General features: G+C 42.0%; 1 protein-coding gene across 1 annotated transcript in view; it reads right to left on the bottom strand.

Annotated features, from left to right (window-relative positions):
* Nucleotides 1-537: 537 nt before the first annotated feature.
* LOC311581112 (solute carrier family 5 member 4) overlaps nucleotides 538-20,663 on the bottom strand; it is a gene marked incomplete at its 5' end in the record, with an annotated part of 37,103 nt that continues 16,977 nt past the window's right edge. The window contains 8 exons of the mRNA XM_084753135.1: nucleotides 538-824; nucleotides 3,119-3,221; nucleotides 6,943-7,158; nucleotides 7,942-8,110; nucleotides 11,573-11,723; nucleotides 12,858-12,965; nucleotides 17,078-17,213; nucleotides 18,694-18,914. Of these exons, the coding sequence (XP_084609261.1) occupies nucleotides 610-824; nucleotides 3,119-3,221; nucleotides 6,943-7,158; nucleotides 7,942-8,110; nucleotides 11,573-11,723; nucleotides 12,858-12,965; nucleotides 17,078-17,213; nucleotides 18,694-18,914 (1,319 nt within the window). The 3' untranslated portion in view covers nucleotides 538-609. The remainder of the gene's footprint in view (nucleotides 825-3,118; nucleotides 3,222-6,942; nucleotides 7,159-7,941; nucleotides 8,111-11,572; nucleotides 11,724-12,857; nucleotides 12,966-17,077; nucleotides 17,214-18,693; nucleotides 18,915-20,663) is intronic.

Below are 20,663 nucleotides of genomic sequence, written 5' to 3'. Positions count from 1 at the left end.
CAGCTGTGGACAAATTGGAGCAGGCCCCATATCCCGCCCCTGGGATTAAAACAAAAACATGTTTATATAATGTAACTGAAAAATTTTTTGAGACAGGGTAGCCTTGTTGTCCTAGGCTTACTTTGTAGACCATGTTGGCTTTGAACTCACAGTGATCCGCCTGCCTCTGCCTCCCCGAGTGCTGGGATTAAAGGCGTGCGCCATCATGCCTGGCCATAACTGAATTTTTAAATAAACCAAAAATTCCACAACATCGATGTGCCAGTTGACTTTTTTGTAGTGACACTTTCACAACATATATATGTGAAACCATCACATTATGTATCTTAAATCTATAAAATTTCAGTTGATACTGGTACTTTATGAAAGTATAAAAAGATACTTAGGTTCTTTGTCTACCTCACTTTCTTATATGAAGTCACTTTCGTGGTTTTATAAATTGTAAACTATTTTGTTTACATGGAGTAACAACAAAAAATCAAGTCTGACGTCACCTTATTAGATAAAATTACCAGCTGCAAATGCCCCTTTGCAAGATAATAAACTGTAAAATGAAAATGCGCACAGTGATCCTTTGCTTAACCAATATTGTTGTGGATGAGATAGAGTTCAGGCAAAATAGCCGTAGAAAAAAACTGCCACAGCCAGGAGGACAATGACATTGGTGTTCACTACTGTCTTCCAGAAGGGATCCTCTGAAGTGTCTTCCAGCTGCTTCTTCAGAGCTTCTTCCTCCTCTTTCGTCAGCTTGGGCTCTGCATTTTGCAAGCCACAGAATAAGCCACAAGTCCTCTTGAGACATCCATGAGGCTTTTCAGTTTGGTCTGGAACAAGAAAGAAAAATAAATTATCACCAAAGAGGCGTAGAATGCCTCGTCAATGCTCTACAGATGTCTTAAACACTGATTGCTTATTTTTATAAAAACCAGAAGAATCCCAAGGAAGTATGTATACATTTGACTATACAGAATCTGAAAACTGGGCTGGAGAAGATGGCTCAGCACTTAAGAGCATTGACTGTTCTTCCAGAGGACCTGGGTTCAATTCCCGGCCCTACATGGTAGCTCACAACTTTCAGCAACTCTAAGATCTGATACCCTCACAAGACATACATGTAGGCAAAACATTCATATACAGACATATATATGTATATATATATATATATATATATATATATATATATATAAAATTCTGAAAAATAGAAGTAAATAAACACAGTGGTAAAATGGGGGTGACATGGGGAGTGCTTTGCATACAATACCACAGAGGCTTTACTAGCCTTCATATACAATAGATTTCTGTAATTATAGAAAAAAAAAGAGCTTAGAGATCCAGATAAATGTACTAAAGAGTTGGTAGATAAGTTAACAGAAGAAAAGATGATCTTAAGCTCATTCAAGTGATGGGATAACAATTGAGTTGTAATCTGAATAAATTAATACAATTTAAAAAAAGTTAAGACTAAGTCAGGAGTGGTGCTGCACGCCTTTAATCCCAGCAACTGGGAGGCAGAGCAGGCGGATCACTGTGAGTTCGAGGCCAGCCTAGTTTACAAAAAGATTCCAGGACAGGCAAGGCTACACAGAGAAAGCCTGTCTCAACTCCCCTGCAAATTGAAACTATATTGTGGTACCAGGTGTCACAACTGGTGACACAATTTCAATATTGTGCTTTGTGAAACTATTCTAGTGAGTCTTTGTGACAATACGCAAGGATCTTGGTGTATGTAGAGAAACTGATGCATCCCTCCTGCTTCTGGTGTATTGGAAAGAACAGTAAGAAATGAGGCTGGGGAGGATTTGGGGCTAGAGACTTAATCACGGGGTACGAAGATGGGGAAGTTAACAGGTAACTGAAAGTCATCTGAGCACCCAGCGTGTAGTAAGGAACATGGATGGACAGGAGATGCTAATGTCGCTGAGTGGACTTCCTATCTATCAAGCTGTCTTCATTATTGGGCTGGCGAGATTTCAATGTTCTAGTTTGTTATAGAAACAAAACTCCTAGAGAACTGGATAACTGCAGGGGTCATCCCTCGTCAAAGAAGCTTATCTCCGCAGTCCATGAAGTCATTACAGGAAACTACAACCTGACATGATGCAGAGATCAAGCCAAGCTCTAACGGCTGCATCTGCATCACGGCTCCTGTGTCTGTGGCTCAGGGAACATCTGGGAAGAGGGGCCACAAACACCATGTGAGCCAGAACACCAGGAAGTCGGCTGTGGGACGTTCTTTCACAGAAGATGCCGTGTCTTCGTTAGGGTTTCTATTGCTGCAATGAAACCCCAGGAACAAGAGTCAAGTTGGGGGCGCTGTGGGAGGATTTATTTGCCTTACACTTGCAGGTAGCTGTCCATCACTGAAGGAAGGCAGGACAGGAACTGAAGCAGTGCAGGAACCCGGAGGCAGGAGCTGATGCAGAGGCCATGGAGGGTGCTGCTTACTGGGCTGCTCCCCATGGCTTGCTCAGCCTGCTTTCTTATAGAACCCAGGACCTCCAGCCCAGGGATGGCCCCACCCACAGTGGGCTGGGCCCTCTTCATCCATCACTAATTAAGAAAATGTGCTCTGGGCTTGCCTACAACCCTATTTAATGGAGGCATTTTCTCAAGCGAGGCTCCCTCCTCCCTGATGATTCTAGCTTGTGTCAAGTTAACATAAAACCAGCCAGCACAGGTTATGTAAACAAGACAAGGACAATGGTAATAGTAATAGATTTGTTAATGTGAAAGGGGCAGTAAAAATCTCACCACGTCCCACTCCTAGACCAAAATCTAAGGCAACTAATGCCAGCCAAGAATGGGAGAAATAACCTCTCCCAGGGATGAGCCCCTAATAGGTTATGTAATACAGAGCTGTCAGCCCTGAAACCAGATACACACAACAGAAACAGACTCAGCAGGCTGTACTGATGTATTTGTGAATACACATACATATATGTAACGATATTAATTAAAGAAAAGAGGCTATAATTCACGGGAGGAATTGGAGGGAGAGGGATTGGGGGCCTCCAGGGAGGAAAGGGAAGGAGGAAGTGATGTAATTACATTTTAATTAAGAGTGTATATAAAAATCCTCACTAAGTCACACTGTGAAAACCAACATGTGAGGCGTTACCTTCTTCGCGCCCATCATCAGCTCCTTTCTCCTCCTTTTCTTCCGCATCTAAATCAATTCTTTCCTCCTTGCTGTTCCGAAGAGTCCAGCACAGGCGATACAGCTGAGCAGAGACCACAGCAAGCATTAGCAAAAGGTACACGTTAGCAAACACCAAAAAATAGTCTCATGTTTGTATAATTAAAACACTGAGCTATACAGAAGAGTATTATAGGTTGTAATGAAAGGTCCTTCTGCCATATCACACTTTCCAAAACACAGGAACCATTTAAAATCATTTCTGTTTTTCATTCCTTAGGCAGCATTTAAAAGCTCAAGATTCCTAAACCTCTTACTTTCAGAAAAGTAGGGGACCAGCCTAGGCTGCCTTACACCGTGGCTTCACTCATTGTCCTACAGCTTAGCAGCGATAGTGACTTTATTGTTATTTCATTGTCCTTACTGTCCAACTGTTAATAGTAAATTCATTGTTATTTTCAGTCTGGCTCGAGACTGCTTTTTGCATCTACCTACCTGTCTGTCTGTCTATCTATCTATGCATGTATGTATGTATGTGTGTATGTATGTATGTATGTATGTATCTATTTATCTATGTGTCTACCTATGTATCTATCTATGTATCTATGTATGTATGTATGTATGTATCTATCTATGTGTCTATGTATGTATGTATGTATGTATCTATTTATCTATCTATCTATCTATCTATCTATTTATCTATCTATCTATCTATCTATCTATCTATCTATCTATCTATCTTATGCAGGGTCTCATGTAACCCAGGTTGACTTTGTCCTTGCTATGTAGCTGAAGATGGCCTTGAACTTCTGATCTTTCTGCCCCCACCTCCCAGGTGCTGGTGCAGCATCATTCCTAGCTTAAAAGTTTAACTCAACACACAATAATTATACATATTTACGTGTCACAGAGCACTAATTTGATACATATATGCAGCATGTAATTACAAAATCAAGGAAATTAGCATTTTCATTTCCTTAAACGTTTACTTTTGTGAGTGAGGAGGAAATGGAGGTTAAAGAACTTTTAACTCCTTTGCTCTGTTTCCTTATAAACACACACCAAATTGTTGTGCGGAATCTCCACTCCACTGCTCTATAGACCGCAAGAAGCTGTTTCTCTGACCCGACCTGTGTGTGTGACCTTCCTCCCTTCTCGTTCCTCTTCCGTGATGACTAGGGCTTTGATTGTCCCTCGACACATCGTAAGTTGTAATTCTGCGTCTACTGGGGTTAGATAGCTATTTGGTTCAATTCTTGAGTTCCAAGTGTAATGACACATCCCAGGCCTATCCCACCTAGGGACTTTGCCCACTGTTGTTATTTTAAAATTTTAAGTTTCATAGAATTTTGACTAGCAATTGTGTGATCAAGATGCTCCTGCTTTGTGTAGTGATTGACACTTGAGAAAACATACGGGATACGTGCTGGCATGTAGTATTTTTACCATTCATGCAGGAAGTGTGATTGCATCTAATGGATGAATAAGACACACCCAAGGCTATTCTGAGGAAAGTGGTCCAAGCGTCCACACAACCATCATATTCTCAAAGTCACGCCTCACCTCAGTGTTTCCAACCCTACTGAAATGTGTTCTTGGTCTATTGCTTTCACATCACGCTGGGATGCCCTGCCAGAGCTCCAGAGGCTTCACCACATTCGTGTGTTAAATCCACTCTTTTCTTTATTCTTTTGTGAGACAGGCTCTCACTATGTACCTCTGGCTTGTCTGGAACTCACTGTATAGACCAGGTGGCCTTGAACTATTAGAGTCCCATCTGCCTCTGCCTCCCGAGGGGTGGGGTTAAGGCAACAGCATGCCCTCTACTTTTTCATTAAAGCTATCTTCTTGAGAGACTTCCTGACTCTTGGCCTAATTTGGGCTCCCACGGACTTGGATCAAAGCTTCTGTCCCAGGATATCTCAGTATTGCTTTCCTAGGTGAGGCCCACAGCACTACACGACCACCTACAACATCTCTGCTGATACTAACATACCTGCTTTCAAAGTTCAACACTTTTGGCATAAGCATAAAACAAAACATGAACTCTAGACAAAAGTTTATAAAGAAAAGTCAATAACAAATTTTGGTTATTTGTATTAGCAGAAAGGAACCTGGTATTATGTGCATTGGTTAAGAAACTATGACGTATTTCCTGGTGCTCATTCAGCCTATATCCAAAACTGAGTGCAAACATTTAGTTATGCATTTTGGTGACATGTCACTGGTAAAGTCATTTCACAACTTTAGGCATTGAGTTTCAAACTTCACACATTATCTACTGGCCCCTCCTTAAAAATGCAAATGTGTATTGCTTCAAGATTGAGCAATGGGTAGAAAATACATGAAAGATATATACTGCATAAATATGTTACTAATAAACAATATTAGTATGTAAATGTGCCATATGTACATATTATATACTATATGTAATAAACAACATTAGTATGTAAATGTGCCATATGTACATATTATATACTATATGTAATAAACATTAGTATGTAAATGTGTTATATGTACATGTTATATACTAAATGTAATAAACAATATTACTATGCAAATACAATATGTAATATATAAAATATAACTATAATAGATATTTACATAGTAATATTGTTTATTACATGTAGTCTGAAAAATGATAAACATTTGCCTGGCTTTCACACTGTCAGCTACTGTGCCAGAGGTTATGGTGCTGAAATTTTCAGTTGTCTATATACATGTTTGTGTTTGTATGTAGACACACACATGAACACACACACATGTACATGCACCTATTTCAATTATATTCCTAAGTGACACTACAAGATCTCATTTTATGTACATTTTTCCACTGAACAGATTTTATGGATGGTCTCTAAGCAAGTAAAAAGCTGCCTTCAACCACCTGTGAAATACTTAGCACACTGTTTTACAGAGTCATTTTCTAGTGATGGCAACTGGGGTTGCACTTCAGTTTTTCCAGTTTTTAAGTCAATGACATTTGCACAGATAATACTGATTCACATATCTTTCCTACTTGTACAATTATCTCTGCATAAGCTCCTGAAACTGTGATTAAGGACTAACAAACTGTGAGAGTTAATGCTTGTTAAGTAGCTCATGAGGACATTCTTACCAAGCATAAATTCCCACATTTATCAGTAATTTTGGATGCTGAAATTTTACTAAATCTCTTCCAACATTTTATATTAGTAATATTAAGCATTTTTTTTGCCATCTTGAAAGACAAAGATGGATCTCATTGTTCTATTTTTCCTTTCTTTGGTCACTGATAGTCTGAATTTTAAAAAGATGTATCTACATGAACTTTTATAATGAATCTGAATTTCAACTCACAACAGATCCGTCCATCTGAGCCTCTCCAGGTGTAAGATTTTTCTCTGTCTGTTGACAAGAGTGACAGTTCCTTCCCAGTGTCTGTGACAAGGGCACAGCTATGCTCTGTATCTGCATCATGAGGCTTGTGAAATAGTTGGTTTTCACTATTTCTGTGCAATGTGTGTTGGTGGGTGCTTTCATAGGCATGCGTGGCAGTTGGAGGATGGTTTTGTGGAGTGGTACCCTCCTAGCATCCTTTATGTAGATCTCAGGGACTTGGCAAGCCCCTTTACCCGTAGGAACATCTCAGTGGCCTTAAAAACATAGGCCTAATTTTTAGCCTCTTGTTAATACACTGTTGCTTCACACACACTCGTTCAAATTGTTTAGCTGAGTAATGGAACAATTGCACTAGCTAGCATTGGCTGAAGCTGTCATCATGCAGCTGTTGAAAGCAAACGACTCCCATCTTGTGCATCACTCACATGTACATCGGGAATGGGGTTTGTTAGGAAAGAAACTCCCAGGATAACCAATGCGGACACAGAGAAGAGGATGATGGCGTAATACAGATAGTGCACTCCACAGATGATCTTGGGACAGCTACTGGCAGCCAGGCAGCTCCCCGTCCCATAGGAAAACTCTGCGATCATGCGGATAAGGCCCATGACGAGTCCAACCATGAGACCCCAGAACGCTCCCTGTTAAAAACAAACCAAGAGCACAGAGTGCTTAGGGAATGTGAGTCGCTCACTCAAGTATGTCATAATTAATCACCACTGTTTTCTTAGGTGCACACCAGCAAACAGGGAGAATTGTGAACACTAGCTGTCAGTGGGATGTCGCCCTCTGTGGTCCTGGAAAACCTTACACTGTTGAGTGTCCAACTCCATTGTCAACACTGAAAACTTTCCTGACTTTTTTCTTATGTGTAGAATAAAAATGTGTGCTTTAATTTGTAGACCAAATAGAATTATGATTCACATTACACAATTTGAAGAGATGAAAAAATCACTAGACACTAAGAACTACTAGCTTGTCACTTGCCTGAAAAATCACATAATATGGTAAACAGCTAGAAACATATAAGGGATTAGATCAGCTATTCATGCCACAATAACAATGACTATATTTAATTTTTTTTTACTAGGGAGTCAGAAAGTATTTTCTATGCTATTTCATTTAATGCACTTGGAAACTCCTATAAAATGGATACTATTACCATCCTCATTGCACAGAGAGCTGATGGGATGCTGGCAGTCCAGCTCCTGTGCCAATGCTCCCCAGCACTGCACCGTGCACATGGCATTTTATGAATGCTGCTAACGGGGACTTAGTAAGTACCAGACACTGTGGTGACCATAGCAGAAACTGAGGCAGGGCTTGGGCGCACACACAGAGTAGCCAGAATGCATCCTGTGCTGCCAATGAGAGGAACAGACTTCTCAGACCAGCAGGGAAAACCCTCCCCGTTCTTCACTTACCTGTTCATTGACCCTTTTACAGAAGATGGCGAGCAGGAAGACAGCTGCAATGGGAGGCCCAAGGTAGCTAGAAATAGACTCTGTGTAGTGGACCAGCTGTCCACCTTGAGATACTTCCACTATTGGGACCCACAAGATGCTGGTGACAATTAGCACAGAGACAAACAACCTATAAAAAAATAATTCAGATAGTAAACCACAGCACCGAGACATATTTGCTGAGTGCTTGAATTTATCTTCCTGCCATTCATTCTATTTCAAAACAAAACTACGTTCCTGATCTGATACGAACCCATCCTATGCTACTTATCTGTAAATTCAATAGCAACAATACTTATCTACACAAGGGATAAAGGCCTCATCTAAGGTTAATGGTTCCCCAGAAAACAGTCAAATGTCAGTGTTGGTTAATAATTATTTAATATACATCTCAGAAATAAATGCTGTATTAGTTTTCTTAGTCAGTAGTTATTTGTATAATAAAGTAGAACCTACTTTTTATCTTTTTTAAAGCTAGAGATAACTAAGTCAGTTTCCATAAGTAAGGATTAAAACATCCTCCCTCTTTGCCATAATGCTAGATGTATTGATAAAAAACAATACATGTATTGACAAATACTAGTTCCTGTGTTTTCTTGACAGAAATGGTTGGTTAAAATGTTGACTAGAAGATCCTAGGATTCATAAAGATGAGCTGTACAGCTTCCTAAACACAGGGTTTGTTTTGTGTATAAATAAATGAGCAAATATGATTAACAAGATTATGCATGAGATTTCATCATCTCCATGTTCATCTGAAATATGGACAAGGTGGTGGAGAACAGAGGAATGCCTCTTTGGGTAGAAGACTGAGACACTAATGTCTACTTACACTCTACAAAATCTCTGCCACCTTGTGACATAGCTTAAATGTGACAATCATGCAGCCCAGAACACAGTAAAGGTTGAATAAATTACACTGTTATTATTGCCATTGCCCCTCTGGAAAGAAAACCAGATGCTTCCCAGCCCACTTTACTGTTTCTGTCACATGCTGACGTGGCCTGGCATGACCTGAAGACCTTGGTCAGCTGAGCCCTTTCTATTTTCTCACTTGCTCCCTGGGCTTTATCCTTTGGTGTTAGCAAAACTGCCACACACATGACTCACAGGGCCTTGGTCTCCCCTTCCCCCACTTCAGGACTTTGCTCAAGTGTCACATCCACAAGAGATTTCCTGACATCTTGCCAGGTCACTGCCATCTTTTCACTCTGACTGACTTTTATCCCTTTTGCCATCCTATTTTCCTTTTACTGAAACTATATTTCTTTCATACAATATAGTCTTATTGTGATCTCACATGCTGTAGCTATGTCTAACTCCCTAATCTACAGAGGCACAGCGTGCTTATATGAAGCAATATTTTTGTAATGTGCCTTTTCCCGTATTTGAATCGTGGGAGATAGATAAACATTTGATAAGAAAGAAGAAGCATATTATCTTTTCAGTGAGATTTGTGTCCAACTATGTATTGAATGGTGGGATCACTGTATCTCAATACCATCCCAGTAGAGCAAACCAAACCAAGCAACCAGCCAAACAGAGAAACAGGAAGCTATGTGTGCCTTTCCATTTTTTCTCCTACATCCCTTATCTGTCAGGATCTGGACCACATTAGGCCCGTCAGGTTTCCATCTCCAAGTGTTTAATGTAGTAAAGGTATTTTAAACCAAGAGAAATGTGCAAATGGGTGGTGAGTTCCTCTTGATAAGAACGTCACAAGAAAGCAGGCAGTGCCCTCCAAGACTGGTCTGGACAAACACTGCTTCTCAGGACTCTGTGAGAGCGCATCTATCCAGTGCCACAGGGAGAAAGCCACAGGGGAGGGCAAATTCCACACAAGGGAGGAGGCGAGGGCTCCGGTTTCTCTTCTGACTAGCTGAGCAGTCCTGGAAGGAACTTGGAGTGGTCCTCCAAGGGAAATGATAACTTGTTTTCATGAATGGAAACATACTCTAACTATATTACTAAAAATTCATAACTATAAAAGGGAAATGATTGATATCATCTTACCACAATACCCACATTTAGAATTAATACCACCAATCTATTTTTTTCCTGTCATAATCAGTTTTTTTCCTTGAGACTCTCATCCACATTTCAATGAAGCATAAGTTTGAAAAGGCCCAGAATGAAAGCTGCTTCATAGTAATGTGATTGACGGCAACAGAAGATCAGGTGTGAGAGTCAAAAACAAAGCAGTATGGCCGTGAACAACACAGCAGATACATGGCGAGACACAGAGATGGTGGAATACCGTACAGCACGGAAGTGAAACAAATTGTACATGAAAACATGGCTGACTGTTACAAAACTAACGTGAGCCAAAGAAGCCATACACTAAGCAATATACGCTGTTATACTGGATTTATGACAATATAAAGTGGGGCAACTTAGCAGCATTCGCAGTTATGGCGTTAACTTTGGAAAGATAGAAACTGATGCAGTTCTGGGTGGTCATCGTTTCCACTATTAGCGTGCGCAGTCACTACACGCATGCGCCTTTTGAGATACATCACTGAACTGCATAGCTAGTTTCCATGTCCTCTGTGTGTATGCCACACTTGACCTCTAACTCGTGTTACAAAATGCTGTGACAATGTTGGGTGTAACTGAAAATAGTGAAGAGGGAAATGGGGTCTGTCTTTCTTCCTGGTGATTTGTTTTTACATCGTTTGTCTTCAGGGTCTCCAGACAGTTTAGGGAGTCTGTGGTTGATGTAACCTTCTAAGCGACTTCTTGACCTAGTCCCTTAGCTGAGTCTAACCCTTTCTTTCTTTCTTTCTTTCTTTCTTTCTTTCTTTCTTTCTTTCTTTCTTTCTTTTAATAATTTATTTAACTTTATGTGCTTTGGTGTTAGGGTGTCAGATCACTGGGAACTGGAGTTACAGTTGTGAGCTGACATGTAGGTATTGGGAATTGAACCTGGGTCCTTTGGAAGAGCAGACAGCACTCTTAACCACTGAGCCAAATTTCCAGTCCCGAGTCTGTCCTTTTCTAATAGCCAATCCTTAATGGATGTGAAGATTACAATCTCATCAGTGGTACAACTTAATTAATCATCCCTTGCCAGTGATATAATTGGAGACATTGAAAGATGAAGCATCAAGGGTAGGTGGTAATTTGTGAAGATGTGATTGGATGGGGCTTGTGGAAGGAAAATTCAAAACAAAAAACCATGTGAACCCCCATGAAACATTTAAAATATGAAAAAACAGCCAGGCCTGGTGGCACATGCCTTTGATCCCAGTACTCATCTCTGTTACACAGGGAAACCCTGTTTCAAAAAACAAAACAAACACACACACAAACAAAAAACAAAAAGGAAAGAAAAGAAAAGACAACCATTACATTTAAATGGCCTCAGGTTTTGGCTATATGAAAGGATGAGTTGAATTGTTCCTAGCGGGTCTGGAGAGATGGCTCAGTCGTTAAATCCCAGGCTCACAACCAAAACTATGAATTGTTCCTAGTGTTCCTCCTCTCCTAAGGTAGACTGATGATTATTTTCACTGAGGTCAAAGATATGCAAACTTTAGTTCTACATCTCCTCTTCTTGAGAGGAGTCTAGGCAGAGCCCAGGTTCCCTCACCGTCCAGCTATCAGGAGCTCTCTCTCTGACGCCTTCTTCCTCATCTTGGTGTAGAGGTCGATGGTGAAGAGGGTGCTGGCACTGTTGAAGATGGAGGTCAGGGAGCTCATGAGAGAGGCCACCATGGCCGACAGCATCAGGCCTCGCAGTCCTGGGGTCAGGAGAGGGTCAAGCTCTGGTTAGACAGGATGCCCTAGTCTATGAGGGCCAGATAAAAATAGGGGATTTCTCCAACACAATGGATTTGTTTGAAATATTGAAAAATTGAGCAGATATCAGTAACACTCATATAACAGAAATGCATGTGGAGCTTCCCACGTAATTCTTGGTGACCTCAAAATGATGTGACGGGGGAATTTAGTCTCAAATATAAACTCAGGTGACATCTTCTGGAACCTAGTTTTAGAATAGAAGACACCGTGTCATGCCATCGTGCCTTGTGATGATCTCTTGACCACATAAAGACTTAGTGGAAACATCTAGTTAGTGTATCTGCCGTCTTTGGAGAGGAAAAACCAGCATTTTGAATCCTTACAGGAACCGATGCTCTAGTTCTCTCTGGCCTGACATCTGCTAGGACAGAGGATGGGGGATGTGGTGTCAGGTCTGCGGGCTATATTCCTGTCATCTTGAGAATGTTCATGTGTGCCAGGATGCAGAAAGGGCCTTGGAAGTGTTGATCAAAGTTGTCCACTGGTCCCAGCTGAGCTCTCTACCTTGACCTGCTTCCGTTCACCACAGTCACTTTCCAGCATCTTAATAAGTTACTTACTTCACATGTGCAACCTATTTCATATGCCAGGAAACTGAAATGTGAATTCTAAATGGTAGTGGGATTTATGTTTGCAGCTTCATCCATGAGTGTTTCTGGGCACCCGAGCTAGAGTCCAGGACATGTGCATTCAATGGTGAGTTGCAAATTGAATAGACTGAAAGCAAATATATGTGTGTCTCTCGCCCACACTTAACCTCTACTCATATGGATATATAGGTTTAACAACTTTTTTATTAGCAAAGAGACACATAAATATTCTTAATTTTCTTCTAAGAGTGTTGAGCCTAAAGGGTCAAGATTCTCCAAACACTAAATACCTCGTCTGTCTCTGGGTTATTTAGGCTCAGCACATGGTTGGCAATGTGCAAAAGGTGCCTGAGATAGGTCTACAAACAGAGCTGAATTAGGGACATAAAGTAATAATTGCCAAGGGTTATATCACAGCTCTTCTATGCTCATCTACAGACCAAGCATCTGAGGCTGTGTGAGCCCAGGCTGGTACTTACTTACCCATGGGCATCAGCTTCAGCACCAGTGTGGGGTAGGCATAGTTGGTGCAGCCGACATCAACACCACACTGCTTTACACACTCAGAAGGCACAACACAGGCCACCATATCTGGGGAGATATTCAGACATGAGTTTAGTGAACGGGACTCCAGCAGGCACAGTTTGCAACCACTGGACAAAGAGGAAAGCTCATGGGTGGGAGGGAAGGCACTTGCTAGAAAATAGAGATACATTTTTGGATTTTATGTCAATGACCCAGCACCTCTTTACCCAGAATAGGGCATTGTCATTGTCTCATTTTTGTAGATCCCGATAGACTGACCTGACAGGCAGGACTGTCCCTAAGATCTGTAGCTGTTTTAGAGCATATGGAAGGAGCTCATCACTCTCCAGTATTCCGTGAGGACCCAGTGCTGGGGAAGCAGCTGAGGATCCTCACTCTCTCTCCTTCCCTCCAAATCCAGTCCCTCCTCTCCCCTCTCCCAGCCCTGTAGTCTCCCACCTGCCACAGTCTCCCCATCCTCTTTGTGCAACCTCTGGTGGATCTCGCAGCCTTCCTCACTACCGCATCCTGTTTTCTCAGCCATGAAACATGGAGGCTAGAAATGTGCCAGCCATGAAGGCTGGTGAGTCAGATGGGCAATCTTCACTCTTCTTCCTCTGCTCCAAATCTACTCCCCACCTCCTCAGTTGGGTAGCCGACCAACTTTCTAAGTTCTCCTCTCCCTGCCTCCTCATTCTCACGGGACTCTACAGAGATCCTGGTGGCGCATTCTGCTTTCCTCCCTCAGCCTGCCCTTCTGGCTCGTTTCCATTCTCAGTCATTTCACAAAACACTGTATACGTAATAAATCAATATATCTTTTACAAAATAGTCAAAACACTAAATGTATAGAATAAACCCAGACTTAAAAGTTCCCAGGGAAAAAGACCAAACAACATATAAAGGCAGACCTATTAGACTAACCCCTGACTTTTCAGCTGAGACTCTAAAAGCCAAAATGGCCTGGACTAATCTTCTACAAACTATCTCTTTTTAAAAAAAAAAGTTTGTTTATTTGATGTATATGATGCTCCATCTGCATGTACACCTACATGCCAGAAGAGGGCAGCATATTTCATTATAGATGGATGTGAGCCACCATGTTGTTGCTGGGAATTGAACCTCTGAAAAGCAGCCAGTGCTCTTAACCTCTGAGTCATCTCTTCCCTCTACAAACTCTTATAGACCACAGATGCCAGTCCAATCTGCTACGCTCAGTAAAACTTTCACTCACAATAGATGGAGAAAGAAAGACATTTCACAATAAGGCCAAATTTAAATAGTATCTTCCTACAACTCAAGCCCGACATAAGGTACCAGAGAAAACTTCAGCCTGAAGAGGTTAATCACACACAAGGAATAAACATTATCAGACCAGCAAATCAGAAGAGGGGAGACACAGCCAGCACAGCAAAGTAACAGAGCAGCAGGCACTGCTCACTGACAACTCTCACCCCCAGTGCTCACGCTCCCCAGTGTGAGGACACCGATGAACAGAATGGATTCCAGAACAGCATCCATTCTTCAGCGGCATCCAAGAAATACACCATAACATCAAGGATGGACACAACCCTGGGGTAAAACGATGGAAGAAGATATTCCAAGCCAGTGGACCTAAGAAGCTGGCAGGTATAGCTGTTTTAACATCTGACAAAATAGATGTCAAAGCGAAACTAATCAGAAGCGAGGTGGAAGGAGACTACATACCAAAGAAAAACTCTGAGAGGACAGTGCAATTCTTGCCACGTATGCATGGAACACAAGGGCACTCAAGTTCACAAAAGAAAGACTTCGGCAGCTTAAGTCACATACTGACCGTCATGAAGTGATAATGAGTGACTTCAGTGCCCCACTCCCACCAACAGACAGGTCATCAAGACAAAAAGCTAAATAGAGAAATGCCAGAGCTAACTGATGTCATAAACCATGTAGATATAACAGATATTTACAGTACATTTTACCAAACACAATAGAATACTCCTTTTTCTCAGGAGCTCATGGAACTTTCTGCAAAATTGACCACATATTCAGACATGAAGCAAGTCTCAACAGATACAAGAGAACTGAAATAACACGCTGCATCCTACCTGAGTGCCACAGATGAGACCTGGGTACCAATAACAACAGGAACAACAGAAAGCTTGCAAACTCATGGATACTGAACAACTGAATTCAAACCTTTTTAGAACTGAATAAATTGAAAATACAGTGACACTTATGGAATGTAGTGAAGGGGATTCTAGGAAGCAAGTTCACAGCATCAAATGTCTACATTAAAAATTTAGAGAGACCACATACTAGTAACTAAACAACACACTGAAAAACTCTAGAACACCAAAAAGGAGATAGGGAGAATCAGGGATGAGATCAATAAATTAGAAACAAAAACTACAAAGAATCAGTGAGATGGTTCTTTGAGAAAGTCAGTAAGATTGACAACCCCTTAGCCAAATTAAGTAAAAGGCAGAGAGAAGATGCAAATTAACAAATTCAGAGATGAAAAGGTGGATGTAACAAACACCGAGGAACTCCAGAGAATTATAAGAACATACTTAACAAACCTGTATTTCACCAAATGGGAAAATAGAAATGAGTAATTCTTTTCAATATATGGTGACTACCAAAGTTAATCAAGACCAGATAAGCAATTTAAATAACATATATCTCCTAGTGCAATAGAAGGAATAATTAAGTTTGTCAAATTAAAAAAAGGTCTAGAGCCAGATAGTTTTAGCACAGAATTCTACCAGAGCTTCAAAGAAGAACTAACACAGATACTTCTCAAACTATTCCACACAATAGAAACAGAAGGACCATTTCCCAATTCTTTTTATGAGGCCATAGTTACCATGATACCCAGTCCACATAAAGACCCAACAAAGAAAGGTGATTACAGACCTGTTTCTCCTATGAACGCACATGCAAACATTCTCAATAAGATATTTGTAAACCAAATACAGGAAGACACAAAAGTGTCATCCACCATAATAAGGCAGACTTCATGCCTGAGTCATAGGTATATATGGTTCAACACACATAAATGAAAAATTAAACCACCATTGAAATATTCTGAAAGATGGAACCACATGATCATCTCATAGATGCAGAAAAGGCTTTTAACAAAACCCAATAGACTTTCACAATAAAAACCCCTAAAGAGGTTAGGCATACAAATGGCACACCTCAACATAATAAAGGCAATTTACAGCAAGCCCATAGCCTCCATCAACTTAAATGAGAGAAACTCAAAGCATTTCCACTAAAACCAGGAACAAGACAAGGTTGGGCACTCTCTCCACACCTAGTCAATATCATGGCTTTAGTTTTAGATGAAGAAATAAGGCAAACTAAGGGGTTGTAAATCAGAAGGGGAGAGGTTAAAGCATCTTTACTTGCAGATGGTGTGAGAGTGTAGACATGAACAACCCTAAAAATTCCACCAGGAACCTCACATACCAGCTAGACACTTTCAGCAAAGTAGCTGGATACAAAGTTAACTCACTAAAGTCAGTAGCCTTCCTACATACAAGTCACAAATGGACGGAGAAGAAACCAAGGAAACAAAACCTTCTACAATAGACTCAAAATATATAAACTATCTTGGGGTAACGCTAACAAAGTGAGTGAAAGACTTGCATGATAAAAACTTCAAGATGCTGAAGAAGGAAACTGAAGAAGCTATCGGGATACAGAAAGATCTCCCATGTTCATGGGTGAGTAGGATTAACGTGGTAAAACCAGCCATCCTGCCAAGAGCAACCTACAGGTTCAGTGCAATCCCCACCAAAATACCAACACAGATTTTCAATGATCTTGAAAGGATAGTTTTTATCTTACAGGTCCTTTGGCTGTATAGTATGGTGTGTGTGTGTGTGTGTGTGTGTTGGAGTAACGGCTCAGCAGTCCAGAAAGAGCACTTCCATTCTTGCCGAGGGCTTGGGTTTGGTTCCCAGCATCCACATGGCAGCTCACAACCATTCATAACCCAAGTTCCAGAGGACCTAATGCCGTTCTTCTGACCTCCGTGAGCACCAACCAGGCATGCATGTGACACACAGACATACATGTAGCCAAAGCACCCTTACACAGAAAATAAATCTTTTTTAAAAAATAAGATTTTAAAACACCCTCATAAGTATTCAAGCCTAAAATGGAGATGAGGTGCGTCCGTGGCTTGCCTGTGTACAGGATGCGGCTGATCATCCCTGGCATCACCATGAAGAACAAGGGCAGCAGCTTCAGGTACCCACACGCTATGCAGGCGGCCTTCACGTGGGACATGTTCTTGCCACACAGGCAGCGCTGCACGATGACCTGCCGGAAGAACACAGTATAGTCGTGAGACAACACGAAAATCACGTCCATGCCGCCTTCCAGCTTGTCGCCTAGGATCAGGCAGGTCCCACCCCACTCCTGATTCCGTCCTTGGTGACCGTCTCATGATCTTGACGTCTCCACTGCAGCTGAGCTGCGCTTTCACCAGTATCATGGTCTGGCCCCTCTTGGGGATTCTGACTTTGTCCCATCATAGCAAGCCTCTGCTTCTTCCATGGCCCTGCTGTCACCAAGGCTGCACTTTTACCAATAGCGTCTCCTAGACTCTCACACAGCCAAGCCTCAGAGGCTCCCCATGACACCTTTATGCCTTCAGAACCGGAACTACCTGGAGAACCATTACACATTGCTCAGTTTGGCTGCTAGTGCTCGCCACAGCCTGCATTGCCTCTGGACCACTGCTTCTGTGTTGACCCTAAGAAAAGACTTCCCGCAAGATTTCACCTCATTGATGCTGGTTGCTTCTTAGTCACAGGTGATTTCTCAGCCCCAGCCAACCAGCATCTACTTCCTAATGGAGCAAAAGTTTCATTTCAATGGTTTCTAAATTCAAAACATCTAACGGCTCTGATGGGGTCTTTGAAGGACGCTCAAACTTCCCTCTGAAGCTTCCTAGGGCGGGCCTCCACCGTCTGCCCCTCTCTCCACGGTCCTATCTTCTAATCTCCTCAGAGTTTGTGCTTATGGACCATTCTGTCTGTGCAAGAATCTCACTGAGCTCTGAGCACTCAGTGTGTTTTCCAGTGTAGCATTCAAATATTACCACCCTCCTCCCCAAAACGCATGGCCAGGTCTGTCATGGCAACACCCCGTGACCCGGACTTCCATCTTAGTTAGTGTTTCTATTGCTGTGATAAAACACCATGACCGAAAGTAACTGGGGGAGAAAGGGCTAGTTTTATCTTACAGCTTATACGTCCATCACTGAAAAAGCCAGGGCAGGAACTCAGGGCAGGACCATGGCAGCAGGAGCGTAAGCAGAGGCCATGGAGGAATTCTGCTTCCTGCTCTGCTCAGCCTGCTTTCTTTCTAAACTGGGCTGAGCAAAGGGTGGAACCCGAACCTGTTTATTTTTCGTGCAATCTGAGGTCACGTCTGTGCTTATGGTTCACAGACCATTCTTTCTGTGCAAGAGTGGTGGTGAACAGCAAACACTTGGTGGGAGGAGCCTGCTGTGATTTCCTTCTGAGGAACATGATACAGGGCAGGGTGTGGCACCAGGCAGCTGTTCTTCATAAGTCTTGTAAAAATGGTTGAATTTGAAAATGATATTTGTGTGTAGAAAATAGAATTTAGTGCTTTTTTTTTGTGAGATGAAAAGAGGAACATAAAGTCTCTTTTTCTCTCCCTCTCCATCATCCTCTCCCCTTCTCTCTTGCACACAAGCACACACACATGAATGTGCATGCACGCACGCACGCACGCACACACACACACACACACACACTTACTCTCTTACCTGGTCTGTGCACCAGTACCACATAGCTGTAATAATCATCCCAAACGCAGTCCCTGGCCACGGGATGTCTCCGGTGACAGCATCTCGGAAGATGTGGAAGGAGTCCGGCTGAGGCGTGTAGCACTTGGGGCTGATGGTCAGGTTGTCCCCCTCCACCACAGATGGGATGGCGTTCATGTACTTCTCTGTGAAGCTCTCATAGCCTCCAACTTCAATAAATGCTGCAAAAGCATCACAGAAGTAAAACGTCTCCTGCACATCGCAGACAGCAGCTGTTTATGATTACCCGCTGAAGTGGGGTCCCCTCAAACCTTCAGGGGCATTCCCTCCTGATCCATGGCTTTCTCCACTGGTAACAGGTCAAATATCACAAAGCTCACAACACAATTATTGTACTTTTTGCTTATGATTTCTTCACTATGTTTGTTTATTATCTAACATCATGGTATAATTAAAAATATTAAGCAACAGGCTGTCATTGGTGTCTCACAGCCATGCAAAGCAGAAACAAGCCTGATGGTTAAGTTTTCAGAGCAATCGCAGTGGAATTAGGCACCAGGAATCTCACCTCCTCTGAGAGGAACAGAAAGCAATGGCTCTCCTTATGCACATCAGGTTTTGTTTATATGACATAGTTATTATATAACTATGATATCTATTTAATTGTGATTATTATATTTGTATATATACATATATATGCAGAATGGGAAGAGAAAAAGGGGCTTAGAGGCAGCGAGTTAGTTGAGGAGGAATGGCGAGAGAGACATCGCGGGTCTGCAGTGGCTAGTCAGGAGTCAACAGCAGTTGACATGAGAAAGATGAGCCTGTCCATCAGGGCTACTGAGCTCAGATGATGCAAACATTTCTCAGCCTAGTGAGGCCTGGAGAAACTATTCTGACATCATATCACTAAGTTCAAAACACAAAGACCAAGGAACGAGAAGAGGGCAGACATTTTGGATAACTGCGCATAATGTACACAGAGAACTGTTTCTGACACTTGTCTCCCATACAGCACTGTGCGGTGGAAAACCTTTGCTGTGCATGATGGGATTGTTTGAACTCCTGTTGTCCACAATGGGGAGGGACTAGTATTCTGTGAGCCATCTGACGTACAGCTGGGTAAAGGAACTGGATTTCATTTCATAGCCGTATGGCTAATGTATCCAGACTGTCAAGGTCGCCATATCGGTGTGGACTTGCTGTTTTCTCAGGTTTTGCTTCATATACTTCTAGCTCCGTGTGTGGATACCTGCACGCTCAGGGTTGTTTTCGTGTGGCTTATTGCACAGAACCTGGTGACTTCAGACCAGGGAGAGACATTTGTTCTCACCTTGTCCTCTTCTGCAACGTTCATGAATTATCTAGGCAAAGTATCATTTTAAAATAATCTGTGCAAGAAGGGTTCTTAAACCAACTAAGAACGTAGTAGGTCCTTTACTTAGCTCGCCAACAAAGAATGGAACAGAACCTCAGAAAAGCTCTTGGCAGCTAAAACAGGGCAGGGTAGGACTTTAAAGTCAAAAGGCAACAATAACACCGCACTGGTGCATGCTGAGTCTTTTTGTTTTTGTGTTTGTTTGTTTGTTTGTTTTTACAATGTACCTTTCCATGGCAGGGAAAGGAAAGACCCCCTTTAATCTGTAAAACATCACACAAGATCCTTTTTCAGGGAGAAGCCATTAGTCTAATCAACATTTCTCTTCCAGCAGGAAAGAAGGAATGCGTGCCCCCTTGAAGCCAGGAGATAGCACTGATTTACAAGGCCTATGAGGCTCCAGTGGGGAGGAGGTGGAGTCAGGGTAACCTGACCTTGGCTAAGCCACCTCAGTGTAGACGAAAATTAAGACCTGCACATTGATGGTTCATTACTGCTGCCTGCCAACAAGATAGGAGAATGAGCTGGTGATAGATACAGTGAGAATCAGAAAGAAATAGCCAAGCCATGTTTGTGCATTCTAACAATATAC

The sequence above is a fragment of the Acomys minous genome (assembly GCF_964271855.1).
Source record: "Acomys minous genome assembly, chromosome: 13".
Lineage (NCBI taxonomy): Eukaryota > Metazoa > Chordata > Mammalia > Rodentia > Muridae > Acomys > Acomys minous.
This window is presented reverse-complemented; position numbering and strand designations above follow the sequence as displayed.